Here is a 19,860-nt window from a genome sequence, read left to right on the forward strand (position 1 = left end):
TCCCAAAATAAAGATTTAAAAAAATTATTGAAGTGTTGGTAATTGTCAAGGCTGGGCGATAAGGAATGGGAAGCCACTGTACCACTTACTGTATTTTTTCTGTGCACACTTAGAATATTTCCATGATAAAAAGTTTTGGAAAATTAGAAACATTTTAGAAAATATTTAGCATTACAAATCAAGAGCCTTAAAAATAGTCATTTTCTTTGACCTACCAATTACATATCTGGGAGTTTAGCCTAATGACATCAAGCTTAGGTATAAAGATGCCCGTTGTGGCATTATTTACAATCATTCGACAGGCTCAAAGGCCCCAGACGTCAACAACACGGGAATGACTAAATAAATTACGGTCCCATGTGATGAACTGTTATACCTCATCAGAATAATATTTATAAAGGGTTTGTAATAATAAACTACTCATTGCAGAGTTAGTTAAAGAGACTCTGTGGGTTTCTGAAGTCGCAGAATGTCACAGATGAAAAGACCTGAGAGCGCCACTGGCCCAGCATTCCCCACGTCAGGGGTATTGACACGCCTGCACACACACACACACGCACACCAAGCTCCCACCCCTTCCACTCCTCGCCCCCACCCCACTGCCGCAGCTCCAGGCCAGCCTCCCTGTGCATCCATCCCTGCCTGCTCCAATCCAGGCTTAGTGGCCTCTTGCTCCAGGAAGATTCCTTGGCCTCCCTGGGACCATCCCTCTGCCACAGGCTTCTCAGCTCGGCACGCTGTGGCCACGTTGGGTCCTGTTTCTATTTGACCCACTCCCTCTCCTCTCTGCCCCAGAGCCCCTGCCCCTCCCTCTGGCAGGGAGGGAGCCCCTGCCGCTCCCTCAAAAGCCCGAAGAAACCAGCTTGAAGTGGCAGACTCCTGCTCAGCAGGCAGTTCCTTGGTTAAACTCCTCTGGGACATGCTGGCCCGTTCCAAGCGAGGCCCGTACAGGGGACACACTGATTTAAAATTAGAAGTAGGAACCTGCGAGTCCTAACAGACAAGCAAAGATCTCAGGGAATTTGTAAGGAAGTCTCTATCCTAGGGGAGTCAGGGACCTCCTTTGTGTTGGACTAAGGGTCCCTCCTGTCCCTTCCAGACCCTGGCGTGTAAATGCCAGGCCTGGCAGGACCTGTCACCCTGTTTATGGAAGAGGTGAGGCCCAGAGACATTAAGCATGGCAACCAACGTCTCGCAACTCGGGGCGGAGGCGGGAGGCATGGATCAAAGAGGCTCCGGTGTTTCCAGGCCCGGCTGAAGCCCTCATTCCCGTGAAGAATGCAGGCTGGCCTGGGCGAGCAGATGAGAAGCAGACCAGATGTCCCCGGGCATTCCTGACATTCCACCAAGGCAGCCCTCCTTGCTTGAGAGCTGCCCAACTCCAGGCCCCCAATTCACTGGCTCTGAAACTTCACCGCGGAAACTTCAGCAGACTTCTCTGGAGTAAAGAAATACATATATTGCTCTAGGTTTGCCAGGGAACTCTGCTCTAAGATTTAAAACTCCTGCCAGCTGGGCTGCTCAGATCCAGAGTTTGACAGAAGGCCCAGGTTTGAGTGGATTCAGTAAGAACGATGGAGAATTTACCAAGTGGCCCCAGCTGCAAGCTCAGGTTTTCCCAGATGCTGGACCAAGTGGAAAGGACTCTCGAGCTTCTGGCTTGTGACACTCGGGTGGGACCTCCTGAAATCCGCCCACCAGAAATTCCCTTGTCCAGCAAACAGCACAGCCAGCCGGCAGTCCTGCCCCTGGTCGGCCCCGTTCAGGGCAAGTCGCCTCGCCCAAGAGTGGGGCCTCAGCCACGCAGGCATCTGAGAGCAGAGCGCAAGGCTGGGAATGGCCACGCTCCTGCCTGGAAGGGAGCCGGCCTGCTGCCCGCTGGCTCTCGCTGGGGTTGTGCCGCAGCAGAAAGATCACTTGCACCCCAGGAAGACGGCCGGGGCCAGGATGCCATTCTGCCTCCCCCCAGCTGTGACCCAGAGCACGAAGCAAGGCCCCTGCGAGCCTGTTTACTCACCTGAGCATCACACACACACACACACACACAGGCACGGTGACAGTTAACACACACTGAATGCAGTGTTAAGTGCTTCTCAGGGTCTTGCTTGCTTAATCCTCACACTTCTTTTATCAGCCCCTGTAGCCTTAGGACAGGTCCCTAAACCACTTGCCCAAGTGATACAGCTACTACAATGCAGAGCTGGGCAGGCCACCCCAGGAATGTGCTAGAACAAGCCTTGCACTAAATGCCAACTAATACCAACCTTGTGGAGTTATAGAGAGTGAATGAAATAAAGCATGTAAGGACCTGCACAAGGCAGATGACACGCGCACAGGTAGGGGAGCGTGTAAGGACCCGAGCACAGCAGTTGACACGTGCACAGGTAGGGAAGCGTGTAAGGACCTGCGCACATGACAGGTGACACATGCATAGGTAGGTGAGCGTGTAAGGACCTGAGCATGGCAGGTGACACGCACACAGGTAGGGGAACGTGTAAAGACCTACACATGGCAGATGACACGTGCACAGGTAGGGGAGCATGTAAGGACCTGCGCACGGCAGGAGACAGGTGCACAGGTAGGGGAGCGTGTAAGGACCTGAGAATGACAGGTGACATGCACAGGTAGGGGAGCGTGTAAGGACCCGAGCATGGCAAGTGACACGTGCACAGGTAGGGGAGCGTGTAAGGACCTGCACATGGCAGGTGACAGGTGCACAGGTAGGGGAGCGTATAAGGACCCTCGCACGGCAGGTGACACGTGCACAGGTAGGGGAGCGTGTAAGGACCCGAGCATGGCAGGTGACACGTGCACAGGTAGGGGAGCGGGTAAGGACCCAAGCACACAGGCATAATGAAAGTAAAGGATAGTGAGTACCTCTCAGTGCTTGCTCTCTCAGCACCAAGAGGCCAGGGCCTTCTGTTCACCTGCGTCCCGTGGCGGGTGCGATTCTGAGCCTGCCGCTGTCAGGACGTGGCTGGGGACCACTCCTGGTGTCCACCCAGCAGGGAGGTCAGAGAGCAGCAGCTGCCCTCCCAGCAGATCTGGGTGCCCGGTGCAGAGGCTGGAGCCTGACCGCCTGGGGTCAAATCCTGGCTCTGTCTCTTCCTTGAGACCTTGGGAAACATCCTGACCTTCCCTGTGCCTCAGTTTCCTTGTGTAAACTGGGGATGATAACGTAGTATCTATGGCACAGGGTTGCCATGAGGATGAAGAAATTGATGTTTGTTAGAACAATGCACACAAATGAGACAATCCCTTAGGTTTCAAAGAGAAATTGAGAGAGGTGCATGTAGATTTTCACAGGATTTTGCAAGCACAGGTTGAGCAATCTGGTAATTAAAGTAATAACTGAAGGAGTCTCACCTGAGGACGGTGAGGCACTGCGGTCTCTGCTGCCCCCTAGCGGGGGCCACCCTTCACCTTTAAATTGACTCCTTTAGGAGAAGGCAGTAATCCCTTTATTTTTTTATTTTTAAAAATGAATAGAGACAGGGTCTCACTCTTGCTCAGGCTGGTTTTGAACTCTTGACCTCAAACAATCTGCCCGCCTCGGCCTCCCAGACTATAATCCCTTTAGGGCTGCAGTCCTCAAGGCTTGGGCCAGGTACCTGCCCTGGCCTGTTCAAGGCCGCACAGCAGGAGTGAGCAGTGGGAGGGCGAGGGAGGGAAGCTCCATCTGTATTTACAGCCACTCCCCATCGCTGGCATCACTGCCTAAGCTCTGCCTCCTGTCAGATCAGAGACGGGAAGATTGCGGGAGGATTGCTCGAGGCCAGGAGTTCAAGACTGGTCTGGTTAACATAGTGAAACCCCATCTATACAAAAAATTTAAAAATTAGCTGGGTGTGGTGGTGGCACTTGCCTAGTATCGGCTCCTCGGGAGGCTGAGGCAGGAGGATCCCTTGAGCCCTGGAGTTTGAGGTTACAGTGAGCTATGATCACACCACTGTACTCCAGCCTGGGTCACAGAGACAGTCTCAAAAAATAAATTTAATTTAAAAATTAAAAATAGGCCGGGCCTGGTGGCTCACGCCTATAATCCTAGCACTCTGGGAGGCCAAGGTGGGCGGATTGCTTGAGGTCAGAAGTTTGAAACCAGCCTGAGCAAGAGTGAGACCCGTCTGTACTATAAATAGAAAGAAATTAATTGTCCAACTAATACATATAGAAAAAATTAGCCGGGCATGGTGGCGCATGCCTGTAGTCCCAGCTACTCGGGAGGCTGAGGCAGGAGGATCGCTTGAGCCCAGGAGTTTGAGGTTGCTGTGAGCTAGGCTGACGCCACAGCACTCACTCTAGCCTGGGCAACAAGGCGAGACTCTGTCTCAAAAAAAAAAAAATTAAAAGTCATTTCAGAGCTAAGAAAAACATTGGTGTCCCAAACACCAACACAAAACTAAAGTAAGTTAACCAGAGAAGATAAGATTTTCCAAAATAATGGCCAGGAGGGGAGCTGAATCTGTGATTAGACATGACACACTGTGTTCTGGGGGGGTGGGTGGGGGGTGGTGGTAAAGAAAAGATTCAGAAAAAAAAAAAAAATCAACACTAGGGTGTTTCCCAACAAAATTACTGAATGTTGAGAATGAGGAAGAGTCCCTGAGCAATCTGAAAGAAGGAGCAGTGACTTCCGAGGGGACGGTCGGGAGCCCCCGGCCCTCTGCAATGGGGCGGTGCACAGGGAGGCTCAGGAGAGTGGTCACGCCCCACGAGCAGGCGTGCCATACCCCAGGGTGACATTTCTCACCCCAGGTCCAGTCCTACATCCCAATGAGCACAAACTCACACACACACAGCAGGAGTGCTGAGGGAGGAAGCAAGGCCCGGAAAGGTCACGCCGTGCACGCTGCCATTCAAGCATGAAGGTGCCGCTGAGGCTGCAGACGTAGATGTTGCACATCTTGTCGGTGCACAGATAACACCGCTAAAACAAGATCGGGGACAAAGTCTGTGAATTCCTCTCCCTTGTCTAGTGGTTAATGCACACTCGATTGGTTTAATTAAAAAAGAAAAAGAGATCTAACATCATTAAAGGGAACCACCAGAAGTACAAAAACTACAGCCCAAGCGTGAAGGAAGGTGGAAGGATTGTGTGCCTAATACAGTCTTCAGGTTTCATAGCTGACTGTCAAAAGACATCACCCAAATCTATCAGATCACTAGACACTAAGATGAACATGAAAGAAACGAAGACAAACTCATTAAAAACATGCTGCTGCTGCTTATGAACCTGCAGACAGGGCAAGCTTTGTGGGACAGCTTGGCTGGCTCCCTTGGTGTCAGTGGGACGGTGGCAGGCTGAGGGCTGGGAGCATGTAAATCGCACTCACTCACCCGCGTCCATGCCTGGGCTGGGAGATTCGGGCGGCGGGGCTGGGACGGGCGGGGCTCCCTGGGCATCTCTGCATCCATCAATGTGGACTCTGGACTTGGCCTCTCTTGTGTGTGGCTCCAGGGGAAGCAATCAATCTGTAGTCTTTGAGACAGGGTCCCACTCTGTTGCCTGGGGCGGAGTACAGTGGTGTCACCATAGCTTACAGCAACCTCAAACTCCTGGACTCAAGCAATCCTTTTAATTTTTTGTAGAGACAGGGTCTTACTATGTTGCCCACGGTCTCAAACACTTGAAGTCAAGCAAGCCTCCTGCCTGAGCCTCTCAAACTGCTATGATTATAGGAATGAGCCACCATGCCTGGCAAGATGGGCTTTTAATTCTATTGAGGCAGGGCGGTGGCTCACGCCTGTAATCCTAGCACTCAGGGAAGCCGAGGCAGGAGGATCGCTGAAGGTCAGGAGTTCGAGACCAGTCTGAGCAAGAGTGAGACCCCCGTGTTTACTAAAAAGATAGAAATTAATTGGTCAACTAAAAATACATAGAAAAAATGAGGAGGTTGCTGTGAGTTAGGCTGACGCCATGGCACTCTAGCCTGGGTGACAGAGTGAGACTCTGACTCAAAATAAATAAATCTATTGAATTGGCAGGTGTGATGCCCAGTGCTGGCAGGCACAGGAGATTTATTGCTGGCAAGAGTAAGCCGACAAAACCACATGGGAAAGCAATCCGGCAATGTGCACCAAAATGTTAAATTCTATTTGTTCTAACAATCCCACTGCTAGGGATTTACCTTTCAGATATAAACAAAAGCTGACCAAAATATTTAGTACAAACATGTTCACTGCAGCACTGAATATACTAGGAAAAAAACTAAACACCCAGGTGTCCATCTGCAGCAGTTCAAACCCCACGGCCACCCTGCTAAAGGACCACGCCCACCATGGGTTACGGCCTCAGCTACCAGAAAGAACTCTCCCAGCTCACGTGCACACCCACCGGTGCCCCTTCCCTCACATCTCCCGTGCAACTGGACTGTCTGCACACCCACCACTGCAGCTTACACTCCCTCAGGGTGTTACAGACTTCTGCAAGACCCCACACACCCCTCACTTCTCAAGCCTCCTCCGTGGCCTCCCTGCAGTCCTTCCCTCTCCACTTCCAGCCACAGGGCACCTGCAAGGACTGTTTCCTGGCCTGCCTCTATTTTCCTCCCCCAGTCCCCAGGGAAGGCCTCTGGTCATCCCAAGGAGATAAGATTCCAACGGGCAGCGGTGGCTCACACCTGTAATCCTAACACTGTGGGAGGCCAAGGAGGGAGAATCGCTTGAGGTAAGGAGTTTGAGACCAGCCACAGCAAGAGCCAGACGCCGTCTCTACTAAAAATAGCTGGACAACCAAAAATATATAGAAAAAATTATCCATGCATGGTGGCACATGTAGTCCCAGCTACTTGGGAGGCCGAGGCAGGAGGATCGCTTGAGCCCAGGAGTCTGAGGTTGCTATGAGCTAGGCTGACGCCACGGCACTCTAGACTGGGCAACAGGAGACTCTGTCTCCAAAAAAAAAAAAGATTTCGCCAACAGCCACCCTACCTTTTAACAGTCAGTACTAATTTCACACTTTTAACAGTTGCCATTTTACTTTGGATGTCACTGGTATTTGTCTTACTCCACCAAATCATTAGTTCCATGATAGCAGGGTCTGTGCCTACACTGTCCCTGGCACCTAGTCTATAACAGACACTCAATAAATACTTGGCACGTCACACAGGAAGCAACGAGACAGATCTGTGCTTTTTGCCAGCTGATGAAATGACCAGGAAAGGTGGGCAGTCTGACACGGAGAGGCTTCTAGGTGGACACCCGGGGCGCCTTCACCCGGGCAGTGTGAAAACTTCGCTCCCTTTCGTTTGATCGAAACAATGATCTAACCGAGACAGCTGCTCTAAACTGGACCATTAGGGCTGCACATGACAGCAACCCAACAAATTACCCCAAGCAAAATCAGGAAAACTTGGGGCAGGGCTTGTTTCGGCCATGGCCGGGTCCAGGTACCCCCGCCAGGGTGTAGAGCCCGCCCCGCCCCCCACCGCTTGTGTTGGCTCCTCTCCAGCACCCGGCTGCAGCCTCAGGTGCCCCCACGCATGAGAACAAGATACACCTTCGCGGCTCCAGCAAACTCACATGCGACTGGGTCTGCCTGAGGCCAGGATCCTGCAGGCTTCATCCCTGACGTGGGCGTGGCCTGGAGGCTGGGGGCGGGGCCCACCGGGGCAACATCCCACCCCCAGCACTGAGAGCACTGAGGTGTGGTTTGTTAGAGGAAATGCAAGTGGCTACTACAGCACAGGGAACAGATGCCAGGAAGCCAAAACACACGTCACTGTAAACTGGTAAGTGTACTTTTTTGGGGGGGCAGGGTGGGGATCAAACTGTTAATAGTAGCTTCCACTGGGACAAGGTACCGGCACCAGGGAGGGCTATGCTTGTCACTTTGCACCATTAATTGACATTTTCTAACCTGTACATGTGCTATTTTTAATTTCTTAAAATCACAATTAAGTTTTCTCCAAAGAATTTTAGTTCTTAAAAATGATACCTGTCTATAAATGTTCTCTTACTCAGAGCATGAACAGCAAAATCAGACATTAATAGTAGCACATCATGTTAGTACCGTAAAAAAACCACCACAAATTTAGGCACTTTATCGGAGAGAAATGCTTAGAAATAAATGAGGTTATCGGGTCGTCTGCCACACCCCACAGGGCCACAGCTGATTCTCTGTATACGCTAAAACTGTCACACTGAATGGAACCTATGAACCCTCGACCCCAGAATCTCTCTTTCCTAAATAAGGAAACACAACAGGTTTTATCGACCACATAAAACCTGACAGGCACACAAAAAGTTCTCTCCAACTGATGAGTGCAATTCAAGTCAAAAAAGGTCGAAGTTAACTACTCAGGATTTCCAAGCGATATTATTTTCTGTTCTGCTCTGCCTGCAGAGATTGTGGATTTACACGCCCTGGCTGCCTGGTTATATATCTGTATATATATATTTAGGTATCAGAGCTCGAGGCAGGGCCACCAGAGCATGTCCTACCGCCATAGCAATGAAAACGTTTGTGGCAGAAGAGTCTGACTCAATTAACAGTTTTAAAAACTTGTCTGATTAGCATCTGCTATCCTTTTAGTTAACAGAAAGTAAAGAGCACGGCACAGCAGGCCCCTAGTCAGAGCACGGAGGAAGGGCATGGAACCTCAGTAGCGCCCACGACTCGCCAGGTTTCAATGGGAAAAAGCAACACGGTCCAGTCCATGTAAGGAGTTTCCATAGTAAACATGAATTTGTCAGTATCTGACATTACTACTTATAAAACCTGTCTTCTTATTTGAAGGCTTTTAAATACTAATTCTCGTACTGACAGTGGGACAGACCATTTCTAGAAGAAACCAGAATGTCATTTGGTGTGTGGTTTCCTGTGCCCACCCCCGCCCGAGCCCGGCGGGGCTCCATGTCCGTGTGTCCGTCTGCAGAGCACCACGCTGCCCGTCACAGGTCCTCCCGTCCGCTCCCGGCCCGACCGTCTGCCTTGGAGGCCCGAGGTTTCGGGTCGCCTTCCTTCTTCTTTTTGCCCTTGTCTTGCTTTGTTTTATTTTTCTCTTTGCTTCCTCCTCCTTTGCCAGGGTACACCTGTCCCTCCAGAGTGACATCAGCACACCTGTCTTGACTGACCAAAAAGTCCTTGATCTCCCAGGCGTAACTCCCATCACGCAGCATGAAGATGGCCCGGTCTGATCCCACGATGAACCTGGACAGAGACGCGGTCACAGTTAGCATACGCCAGGAAGGGCTAATGGTCAGAGCAGTTCTGTGGCACTTACCAAGAAAAACAGTGCGTTTCCCATTCTACGTGAAGACAACAAAACACTGTGTTATCCCAGGCCTAATAGCTGATGCAAAATGTTTGAAAACGTAACTGACTGAACTATTAAACAAACACCCAGCTCAGATCAAAACAGACACAGACGCTGGCTCTTCCTCTGTGGTATAAGCGGACGCTCATGTTAAGACAGAACACTGGGAAAAGCTCTGCAGGATACTGCAGCAAGAGCACAGGGGCTGCTGGCGCGGCGGCAGCTTCCGTTCATATGTGTTTTATATTCTGAAGTGTCCAGTTAAAGTTTTATGCAGAAAGACGTATGCTGATAAAGGCTGAAAACCACTGCCTTAGAGTGGGCCGTGATAAGAAGCCCTTGAAGGGCTCAAGACGACACTCGGCCACCAGACACAAATCCTAACCCCAGAGGTTGACAGCAATAGCCCAGCTCGTCCACACTTGAGAGATCCCAAGGAGCAAAGAGGAAGAGAACGGGGTCAGGGTGGACCACTGGGTGGCCAGCGGGCACGAGTCTTCTGTTCCTGAGGGACTGCACCACACTGTCACCCTCCCATTTATAACATTCCCACCACACCAGAGTTGTACTTCCAAACCAGTCCACCAAGACCTTTATTTGTTCTCTTTAAGTGTCTGTTTAACACAGTGCCTGCCACACCAGAAAAAAAAAAAAAAAAAAAAAAAAAAAAACCCCAACTTTTCCTTGGAGCCACAGTGTTTTATTACGAAATAGAATAAAACTTCAAAAACAAAAGGAACTTTTCTAATTTAATGAAAAATCTGTTATTGACTTCTATTCATTTAACCAACAGTTTTAGAATTAAATTGTCAACATTAATTGTAATACTAAGAACATCAACAAGTGACACTTTCACAAGGCAACTAACTGCAGGGTTTTGCCCAGGTTTGCCTTCACGAGGACCCAGACTGAAAACTAACGTGAGTTAAATAAATAGCTAATGAAAGCATTCTGCTGGCTTGGACCTTATCTACATATATTTGCTCAACTAAGATATTTGAAGACCCTCAACTTCAAAACTGTTGTTGAAGGGAAAAAGCAGACTCCTTAACATTGCATCTCAGAACCATGCTGAGCCGTGAAAACCGGGCCCCTTCACGTTAAATAAGCTGTCTGTGCAAAGTACGGTCCAAACTCTGTGTGAACAGGGCTACACACAAGCCTTCTCCACTGAGCAGAAACTTCCGAAGGAAGCAAACTGCCACTAATTTGTCCCTCTGAAAGGCTATGCTATACAACCTTTTATTTATGAAATAAAAGCTAAAGATATAAAGATAAATAAAAGTTTAGGATCAAATGAGAAAGTAAAAACAAACAAACAAACAAACAAACTTATTGGCTTTGACCAATAATGATGCTCTTCTTTAAAGGACAAAAAGTTAAATAAATAAATGAGCGAGACCCCGTCTCTACTATAAATAGAAAGAAATTAATTGGCCAACTAATATATATAGAAAAAATTAGCCGGGCATGGTGGCGCATGCCTGTAGCCCCAGCTACTCAGGAGGCTGAGGCAGGAGGATCGCTTGAGCCCAGGAGTTTGAGGTTGCTGTGAGCTAGGCTGACGCCATGGCACTCACTCTAGCCTGGGCAACAAAGGGAGACTCTGTCTCAAAAAAATAAAATAAAATAAAATAAAAAATTAATTAATTAAAAGCAGCTACGGCTGGGAAGGCGCAGGCCCCGGGCAGGTGCTCCAGGACAATGCCTGCCACAACCACAGGACAGCCGCGCCCGGCCTGCCACGCCCTCAGCCAAGTTGGAGCTTTACCTCTGGACGTCGTAGTTGGCATTGAACAGACTGCCCTGCCAGAGGCTGGTGATCTCCTCCGTCTCCTTCTCGGTGGGGCTTCCCGACACGGTGACAAACATCATGAGCGTCTTCCCTTTCTTGGTCATCTGCAATATGCTTTCAGGCTTGCCCGGGTCTATCTTTGAGAAGTCAACGGGCGCAGGGCGTCTCTTGTGCTCTGGAAGGTCTCCTTCTTCTATGTCATCATCTTTCTATCGGGGTGGGGGGAGAGCAGCAAACTTGTCATCAGAAACTTGCTTCTCAACTGTCACAGGCAAAAACGTCTGCACATGATACCGGGTGCAGGTACCTGACCTAAGTCGTGACAGAAAAAGGAAAACTCAAGGGTTTTCCCCCTCTACTTGACTTCCGAGCAAAGCCTAAGTTTCAGGCAGTACCTACCACCCCTCACTCCAGGTTACCAAACACAGGGAACCAAAGAATCTACCCAATATGGGGGGATGTAGAAATGGCCACGTTGTGGTATGACCACAAGATGAAACACTTCACAGCAACGCAGAAGAACAAATACCGATACAGGCAACAAGTCTCAAAAGTACTGAGTGACAGAAGTCAGCCACAAAATAAGACATACAATTCCACTTATTTAAGGTAAGAAGAGGCAAAACTAGTCTAGGGTGACAGAAACTAGAACAGTGGCTGCCTATGGGGGGGCTAGGAGGAGGGACTGACTGAGAAGGGACACAAGAACTTTTCTGGGGTGCTGGAAATAGTGTACATTTTGACAGGGATGTGCATTACACAGATGTATCCACCTGTCAAAACTCACTGCACTGTATACTTAAAATCTGCTTCAATGATTCACTAGGCAGACCAAAAAAAGTGCATTTGGTATGTATCCATTCACCTAAGGAACAAGCGCTGTACAGAAACATTCAACTCTAGTTAGCAGTCTGCTTTCTGCAGTGGCATGAGCTAGCAACTCTGACATGCCTTCTGTGACAGCCGGGCTTGAGCCAAGGAGTAAATATTTTGAGGATGAGCGCCAGGTTGCTCACTTTTGAGAAGAAAGTTACAAATAAGAAAGGGGGAAGAATGTACCCTGTGGTATTCAGCTGAAACTGAAGGCATCAGGACAAGACTCGTGGTTTTTAATAGATTAATAGATAGGTAGAGAGATAAAACACTTAAAAGAACCTGGGTTCCTGGGGAAAAAAAGGCTAATTAGAACAAGGAACATAGACAATGAGCCCAGAATATCTTCTTGCATCACAAAATAAGAACGTGCTCAAAGAATCGTGGAATAGGCTGGGTGTGGTGGCTCACCCTTGTAATCCCAGCACTTTGCGAGGCAGGAGGATCACTTGAGGCCAGTAGTTCAAGACCAGCCTGGGTAACATAGAGAGACCCAGTTTCCTCAAAAAAATTTAAAAAATAAAAAAAATTAGCTGGTTGTGGTGGCGTGTGCCTTAAGTCCCAGCTACTCTGGAGGCTGAGGCAGGAGGATTGCTTGAGCCCAGGGTTCACTTGAGGCCAGTAGTTCAAGACCAGCCTGGGTAACATAGAGAGACCCAGTTTCCTCAAAAAAATTTAAAAAATAAAAAAAATTAGCTGGTTGTGGTGGCGTGTGCCTTAAGTCCCAGCTACTCTGGAGGCTGAGGCAGGAGGATTGCTTGAGCCCAGGGTTCAAGGCTGCAGTGAGCTAATATTGTTACCAGTGTACTCAGCCTGGGTGACAGAGCGAGATCCTGTCTTTGGAAAAAAAAAAAAAAGAAAAAAGGAATCATGTAACATGTCAAAATGACAGAGAAGCCAATTTGAAGCAGCTCTCATGGGCTAAATCTGGAATAATCTGAACATCAAAATAAATAGTAGTAATGATTTATAATCCCCCCCAAATAAAATAAGAGCCATTGAATCCATACAATTATATAAACAAATGAATAAATTACTAACAGCAAACATAGATGGATAAAGAATATTTACAAGAATCACGTTCTAGAAGGAAGGAACCAGGTTCCCTGGAGGAAAGGCTAACTTGAGCAACAACACGAAATGAAGTGCTGACGGTGCGTGCTACGACACGGGCGAGCCAGGAGAGCACCGTGCTAAGTGCAAGACAGCAGATGCGGAAGACACAAGGCTAACTTGAGCAACAACACGAAATGAAGTGCTGACGGTGCGTGCTACGACACGGGCGAGCCAGGAGAGCACCGTGCTAAGTGCAAGACAGCAGATGCGGAAGACACACATCCTACGACGCTGCATAGGAAATGTCAAGAGACACATCTGTTGAGACAGATTAGGGGTGGGGGGATGGGAGAAAAAGGGGGAGGGGTGATCTAGGGTTTCTTTTTGGTGTGATAAAAACATTCTAAAGTTGATGGAGACGATGGTAGCTCAACTCACCGAATACACTAAAAACCACTATAATGTATACTTTAAGTGTGTGAACTGTATATGGCATGCGAATTATATCTCAATAAAGCTGTTAACAAAAAAAAACAAAACAAAACCTAAAATGAGACAAAAAGCCCCTATGTCACACTCATTTGGTCCTCTTGACAAACCTCTGAAGGGCCAAGGCTTAAGACCCCCAATAACAATGAAATATACTAAAACTATTTTCAATAACAAGTGAGAACAGAAGAATTCTACAGCGGCGCTGGAAGGGGAGCCACACTGGCGTTAAGGACTGGGACCCCGCGCCGGGTCGCACAGCCAGCTGTGTGACTGTGGAGAAGGTCCCACACGCCTCGGGGCCTGTCTGCTCATCCACAGAACAAAACGCAGGCTGAAGGTCTTCGAGGCTCCAACACTGTGATCACACATCACATACCAGCTTTCTCAACTCTGCCGCCCTCTCAACTGACCCGTGTCTCCCTCATTTTGCTTTGAAAGAGCCGCTGGCAGTGACTTGCAGACAGGAACACGGGCCGTCAGACCGACCTGGGTTCAGCTCCAGGCTCCACCCCTAAGCGCCTCGGGTAAGTTACTTAACCTCTGAAAATAATTTTCCTCACCTGCAATGGGAAGGTGGGGCATGGTATCCCTCGCCTAAGATCTGTCTGTCTGGGGACTTGATTTAACGGCAAGCGGTGCCCAGCGCTGCACACGCTGGCTGTCACGCTGCTGGCTCAGTAGGCCCCCTAATCTGGGCTCGATCACCCCATGGAAATTACACTCCCAGAGGCTCCAAGGAGCTCCTAGTCGCCAAACTCACAGCAGTTTCTGTTTGCATTCTGTCCCGCTTCTCCATAACATCTGTTATGGTCTCGTTAAAACGCTCCAAGGCTTCTAGTTGGTTCAATATCTTTTGTTTTTCCAAATGATTTCACTAATGATCACGAAATTAACTCAGCAGGTCACAAGCAGGATTTCTTTTTTAATGAAAATATAATTAAATAATCATGAGTATAGTGCAGACAGTATGGGTAAAAACTGTTCCAAGAAACTTTAATTTCCATTTTACATGTCTTTGTGTGTGTTTCAGTTATAGGAAAAAAAACCCAAACAACTGAAAAACAGCACCCTAATGAGCCTGCAGGACGTCACGTTAAGTGAACTAAGCCAGCACAGAGAGACAAATGCCACATGTTCTCACTCACACGTGGGACCTCAAACAGCTGTACTCACAGAAGTGGAGAACAGAGCTGAGGTTGCTGGAGGCTGGGAAGGGCAGGAGGGACGGGAGAGGATGGCTGACAGACACGGAATCACAGCGAGGCGGGAGCAAGTTCTAGCGCTCTACAGCACTGCAGGGTGACTACAGTTGACAAGAATTTATCATATATTTTCACACAGCTAGAACAGAATTTTGAATGTTCTCAACACAAAGAAATGATAAATGAGGTGACAGATATGCTAATTATTCTAAATTGATCATTACACATTGTATATTCTTACGTATCAAAATACCACTCTGTACCCCATAAATACATACAATTATTATGTATTAATTAACATATGAAAAAAAATAGTGCCCTATATGTAGGTAACTGTTCAGTTCTGCTCTCGGTCCCACTGCATTGCTGAGTAATTTGATCTGTTCTTATCACTTTCTCTATGCTGAAAACAATCCAATTCTTACCCCCAGGCAGGGCTGGAACCTGGGCCACCAAGCCAGGCCCTCCGCTGACGCAGCCCCAGCCCTGCCTCCAGCCCAGTCTTGCATTTTCAACTGGCTGCCTAACTTCCCCATTACTGTCGGTCAAAGTCAACAGCTACAAAGCTGAGCCCCCCTTTCTGCAAATCCTTTTCTTCCTGATTGTCCCTGATAATAACTACCACCTACTACTGAGTAGCTACTATGGTCCAGACACTTCTCAGACATTATCTCCATCCTTCAGAACAATCCTACTTGGTCTTCAATTAATATAGGAGGAAGATGAGGCTCAGACAGGGTAAATGGTAATTTATTCAATTTACTCACATGCTAGAAAAGATAACAATGAAGTGCAAACCCACATTTCTGGCTCCAAATTCCCCCATCTGCCCTTCCCATCACACCTGGTTAGCATAATGTAAAGTGAAATAACCACTTTCGGTTACTTTTCTGCACCAACTAGGACGCAGCATTAGCTCTCACACAGTGAGAGAGCCCCTGCCTTCCTTCCACACATCTGAGGTACAGCTTGCCACTGAAGGACCGATTCTCGCACTGCCGGGAAGGAAGGAGGTATGGATTTAGGGACTGCCCCTGGGGGATTTAGGGATTGCCCCTGCTGGCTACAGAAAAGCGCCCACAGAGATGGAGACGCTCTCCCACAGAAAATGCCTGCGCCCGGGGAAGGGTGCGCGCATCTGTGCACTGACCGCAACATTAGCTCACTTAGGCTGCACAGCACCCTGCGAACTGGGATGCACCTGGCTTTACAGATCCCTGAAACGAGTGTCAAACAACTGGCTAGGCGTAAAGCTAGGTTCAAACTCTGTCCTTCTACTGCATATGCTGTCACCCTCCTGTCCACACACTCAACCAAATACCAAGTCCTATCAAGAGCATAAAATGTCTCTTGTTTCTCCCTTCCACGCCACTGTGGCGGCTTCTAGATTAATCTGGGTCTTCCTTATCTTTCATCTGTGCTTCTGATCACCAATGTGCACGGCACTGCAGTAAAATGGTTCAAAGAACAGGCTCTAAAGTCAAGTGACGGAATTCTGAAACTCAACTGGCTTGCTGTGCGGCCTGGAGCAAGATATTTAACCTCTCTGTGCTTTAATGTTACTCAGAAAACAGGGATAAGTACCTCCCTTATCGACGGGGTAAAAGGATTAAATGAGATCATGTGTTTTTCTAGGTCTTCAGCTTCTCTGCCATGAAGGTAATGCAGTAACCCAGGGGATGCTTAACAGCTGCCAAATGAAAACATGAAAAGCAAAAAATGCCATCTGTGCTACGATTTCAGCCATAGAAATTTAAGTCTTCACATGGCACGGCACTCAAACAAGTGGGCATGTTTTGCGACAGGTTATAAACATTCCAGTATAGAGTATTTGGGCAATACAACTTCTCATACTCGTCAGGCCAACATATGTCCTTCTAAATAAAGCGCGACACCGTAGCATTTAGGGCCTGGTTCCCACTGACCTGTCTGCCCTCACCTATCACTACTTTGCTTCAGATACAGTCTGTTCCAGCTAAGCCAAATCGTTCAGCGTAGCTGATGACTACTGAGCTGGACTAGTCTATGTTCTCAGTTAATCCTTGTAACTACTTTGAGGTGGGTACTACTAACACCTCTATTTCGCAGATGAAGAAACTAAGGCACAGAGTTCTCTGCTAGTCCAAAGCCATAAGTTTAAGTGGTTTGAACCCAGGCACTGTAACTACAGGGCCTGGCTGTTAACCTCTGTGCACCTCTGCCCAGTGCCCATGCCCCATCCTCAGCTCACACTCAGAGGTGCCTTCTCCCACATTTTCCTTAGCCTGCCTAAAGTGCCAGTGCCCCACATTTTCCTTGGCCTATCTAAAATGCCGTTTCCTTCCTGAAGCCCTGGAGATTCCCACAGCACCCAGCAATTTCTACTTTGTATTACGGGTTGTTTTTGTTTTTGAGACAGTCTCAATCCCTTGCCCTGGGTAGAGTGCAGTGGCGTCATCACAGCTCACAGCAACCTCAAACTCTTGGGCCCAAGTGATCCCCCTGCCTCAGCCTCCCGAGTAGCTGGGACTACAGGTATGCCACCACACCCAGCCATGTATTAGGGTTATTTTAATTATCTACTGTTCCTCATGTAGCCCTTGTTCATCTCTGCAGCACTCTTCAACTAGCTCAGGGTCTAAGTATTTACAGGGTAGGATTTCTCATAAGATGATGTTCTCACTCTGGCAGACCAAAGGGCTTTATTTGCTAGAGTCCAAAAAGAGACAGGGAGGTTACAAGAGAGATGGAGAACGAATGGGCAAGTTCCCTCTTCACATTCAAATCTTCCCAATCTTTCCATCAGCTGCTGATAAAACACATGAAAACACAAGCCTGCTTTCTTCTAGTCAAATGCATCAGATGGTATTCTCAACTCATGCCTGAGGCCTTTACCCCTCCCCACAACACACAGAGATAATTACAAGACAACAAAACATCCCTGTTGTAAGGAATCTTAGGTCTCATGCAGTAAAACCTCCTCATTTTGCAGATAAGGAAACTGAAGCCCAGAAAGGAGACGCCACCTGCCCAAGGTTACACCACTGTTCAAATCAGCCAGGACACTACAACCACGTTTGGAAGGGGAAAAGGCAGCAACATGCTTTAGATCCAGTGAACTTTCCCTTAAAAGCTGATTACACACTCCCTGAAGGTGCCCACTCTACAGCATCCAAGTCACAAACCAGAAAACTCGCTCTCGCGTCACTGCTCCTTAAAGGATAAGTGTGAGTTCCATCTTAGCCCTAGCCTCAGCACCTACTCCCCTCCCAAGAAAATAAATCCTCCCACAAAGCTACACAATTCCCAGCAGGGACACACACAAAAACGGTCAGTCTGGAATTCTCCTGACTGGGAAGACAAGAGGACCATCAGAGCTGAGACAACCCTCTGGAAGGATGACAGTCCCGCAACCCGCCCAGGGCACAGGGGAGCGGGGCAAGCGCTCTTGGGGGGCGGGAAGGTCTCCCCGCCCGCAGGGCTCGGCGACCCGGGCCCGGGCCCTGGGGACAGCGGGCCGAGGTGCTGCCCGTGACAGGAGTGGCCCGCGGGGCGGTGGCAGGTGGAAGAAGACACTGGGACGAGGGCTGAGGCGAGTGTCGGCGGGGCGTGAGGGGTCAGAGGGGACACGGAGGGTCGGCGGGGCGTGAGGGGTCAGAGGGGACACGGAGGGTCGGCGGGGCGTGAGGGGTCAGAGGGGACACGGAGGGTCGGCGAGGGGACACGGAGGGTCGGCGGGGCGTGAGGGGTCAGAGGGGACACGGAGGGTCGGCGGGGCGTGAGGGGTCAGAGGGGACACGGAGGGTCGGCGGGGCGTGAGGGGTCAGAGGGGACACGGAGGGTCGGCGGGGCGTGAGGGATCAGAGGAGACACGGAGGGTCGGCGGGGCGTGAGGGGTCAGAGGGGACACGGAGGGTCGGCGGGGCGTGAGGGATCAGAGGAGACACGGAGGGTCGGCGGGGCGTGAGGGGTCAGAGGGAACACGGGGGGTCGGCGGGGCGCGAGGGGTCAGAGGGGACACGGAGGGTCGGCGGGGCGTGAGGGGTCAGAGGGGACACGGAGGGTCGGCGGGGCGTGAGGGGTCAGAGGGGACACGGAGGGTCGGCGGGGCGTGAGGGGACACGGAGGGTCGGCGGGGCGTGAGGGGTCAGAGGGGACACGGAGGGTCGGCGGGGCGTGAGGGGTCAGAGGGGACACGGAGGGTCGGCGGGGCGTGAGGGGTCAGAGGGGACACGGAGGGTCGGCGGGGCGTGAGGGATCAGAGGAGACACGGAGGGTCGGCGGGGCGTGAGGGGTCAGAGGGGACACGGAGGGTCGGCGGGGCGTGAGGGATCAGAGGAGACACGGAGGGTCGGCGGGGCGTGAGGGGTCAGAGGGAACACGGGGGGTCGGCGGGGCGCGAGGGGTCAGAGGGGACACGGAGGGTCGGCGGGGCGTGAGGGATCAGAGGAGACACGGAGGGTCGGCGGGGCGTGAGGGGTCAGAGGGGACACGGAGGGTCGGCGGGGCGTGAGGGGTCAGTAAGGACGTGGGGGGCAGCGAGGTTAGGGGTCAGAGGGGACGGGACGGGCAGGGTCTGCGAGAGCCGGGTCGGGAACAGAGCAGAGCCCGGGCGCGCGCGGACCTCCCACTGTTCCAGAAGCCGCGCCATGTCCGCGTCATTGTAGTCGCGAATGTCCTTCTTCTTCTTCCGGGGCGGGGGGCCAGCCTCGCCAGGCGTCCCGGCCGGGCCCTCGGCCGCGCAGGCCTCGCGTGGCGACAGCAGCAGCAGCAGGTCGGAGGCGCAGAGCAGCAGCAGCGCCGCGCGCGCCCAGCCGGAGGCCGCCATCTTCGCCGGGTGCCCGCCGCGCACGCGCCCCAGGCCCGCCCCCTCGGCCCTAGCCGCCCTCCAGGCTCCGCCCCCGTGAACGCCCCGACTCCGCCCCCGCGGGCGCACAGCCCCGCCCCTCGCCGGCCTCCCGGCCCCACCCCACCGGCGCAGGCTCCCGTGGCCCCGCCCCTCGGCCCTTGCCGGCCTACCGGGCCCCGCCCCGTCTCATTCTCGTAGGCCTCCCACCTCCGGAAGCCCCGCCCCCCGCCCCCTTGGTCCCGCCCCGCGGTCCGCCCGGGCTGGGTCCGTCCCAGTTCCCGTCTCCGGAACGCTCTGGCCGGGTCCCGGGCACCGCCGGGCCCTGCAGGGGCGGCCAGCAGCTCCCGCGAGACCTGC

General features: G+C 50.9%; 1 protein-coding gene across 1 annotated transcript; it reads right to left on the reverse strand.

Moving 5' to 3' along the window:
- Window positions 1-8,486: 8,486 nt before the first annotated feature.
- On the reverse strand, window positions 8,487-19,534 carry MESD (mesoderm development LRP chaperone). The gene is made up of 3 exons (XM_020289090.2): window positions 19,279-19,534; window positions 11,029-11,261; window positions 8,487-9,151 (listed from the first exon to the last, which is right to left on the reverse strand). The coding sequence occupies exons 1-3, from the start codon at window positions 19,480-19,482 to the stop codon at window positions 8,893-8,895; spliced, it is 696 nt and encodes a 231-aa protein (XP_020144679.2). The 5' UTR covers window positions 19,483-19,534; the 3' UTR covers window positions 8,487-8,892.
- Window positions 19,535-19,860: the final 326 nt, after the last annotated feature.

Source organism: Microcebus murinus, chromosome 7, assembly GCF_040939455.1.
Source record: "Microcebus murinus isolate Inina chromosome 7, M.murinus_Inina_mat1.0, whole genome shotgun sequence".
Lineage (NCBI taxonomy): Eukaryota > Metazoa > Chordata > Mammalia > Primates > Cheirogaleidae > Microcebus > Microcebus murinus.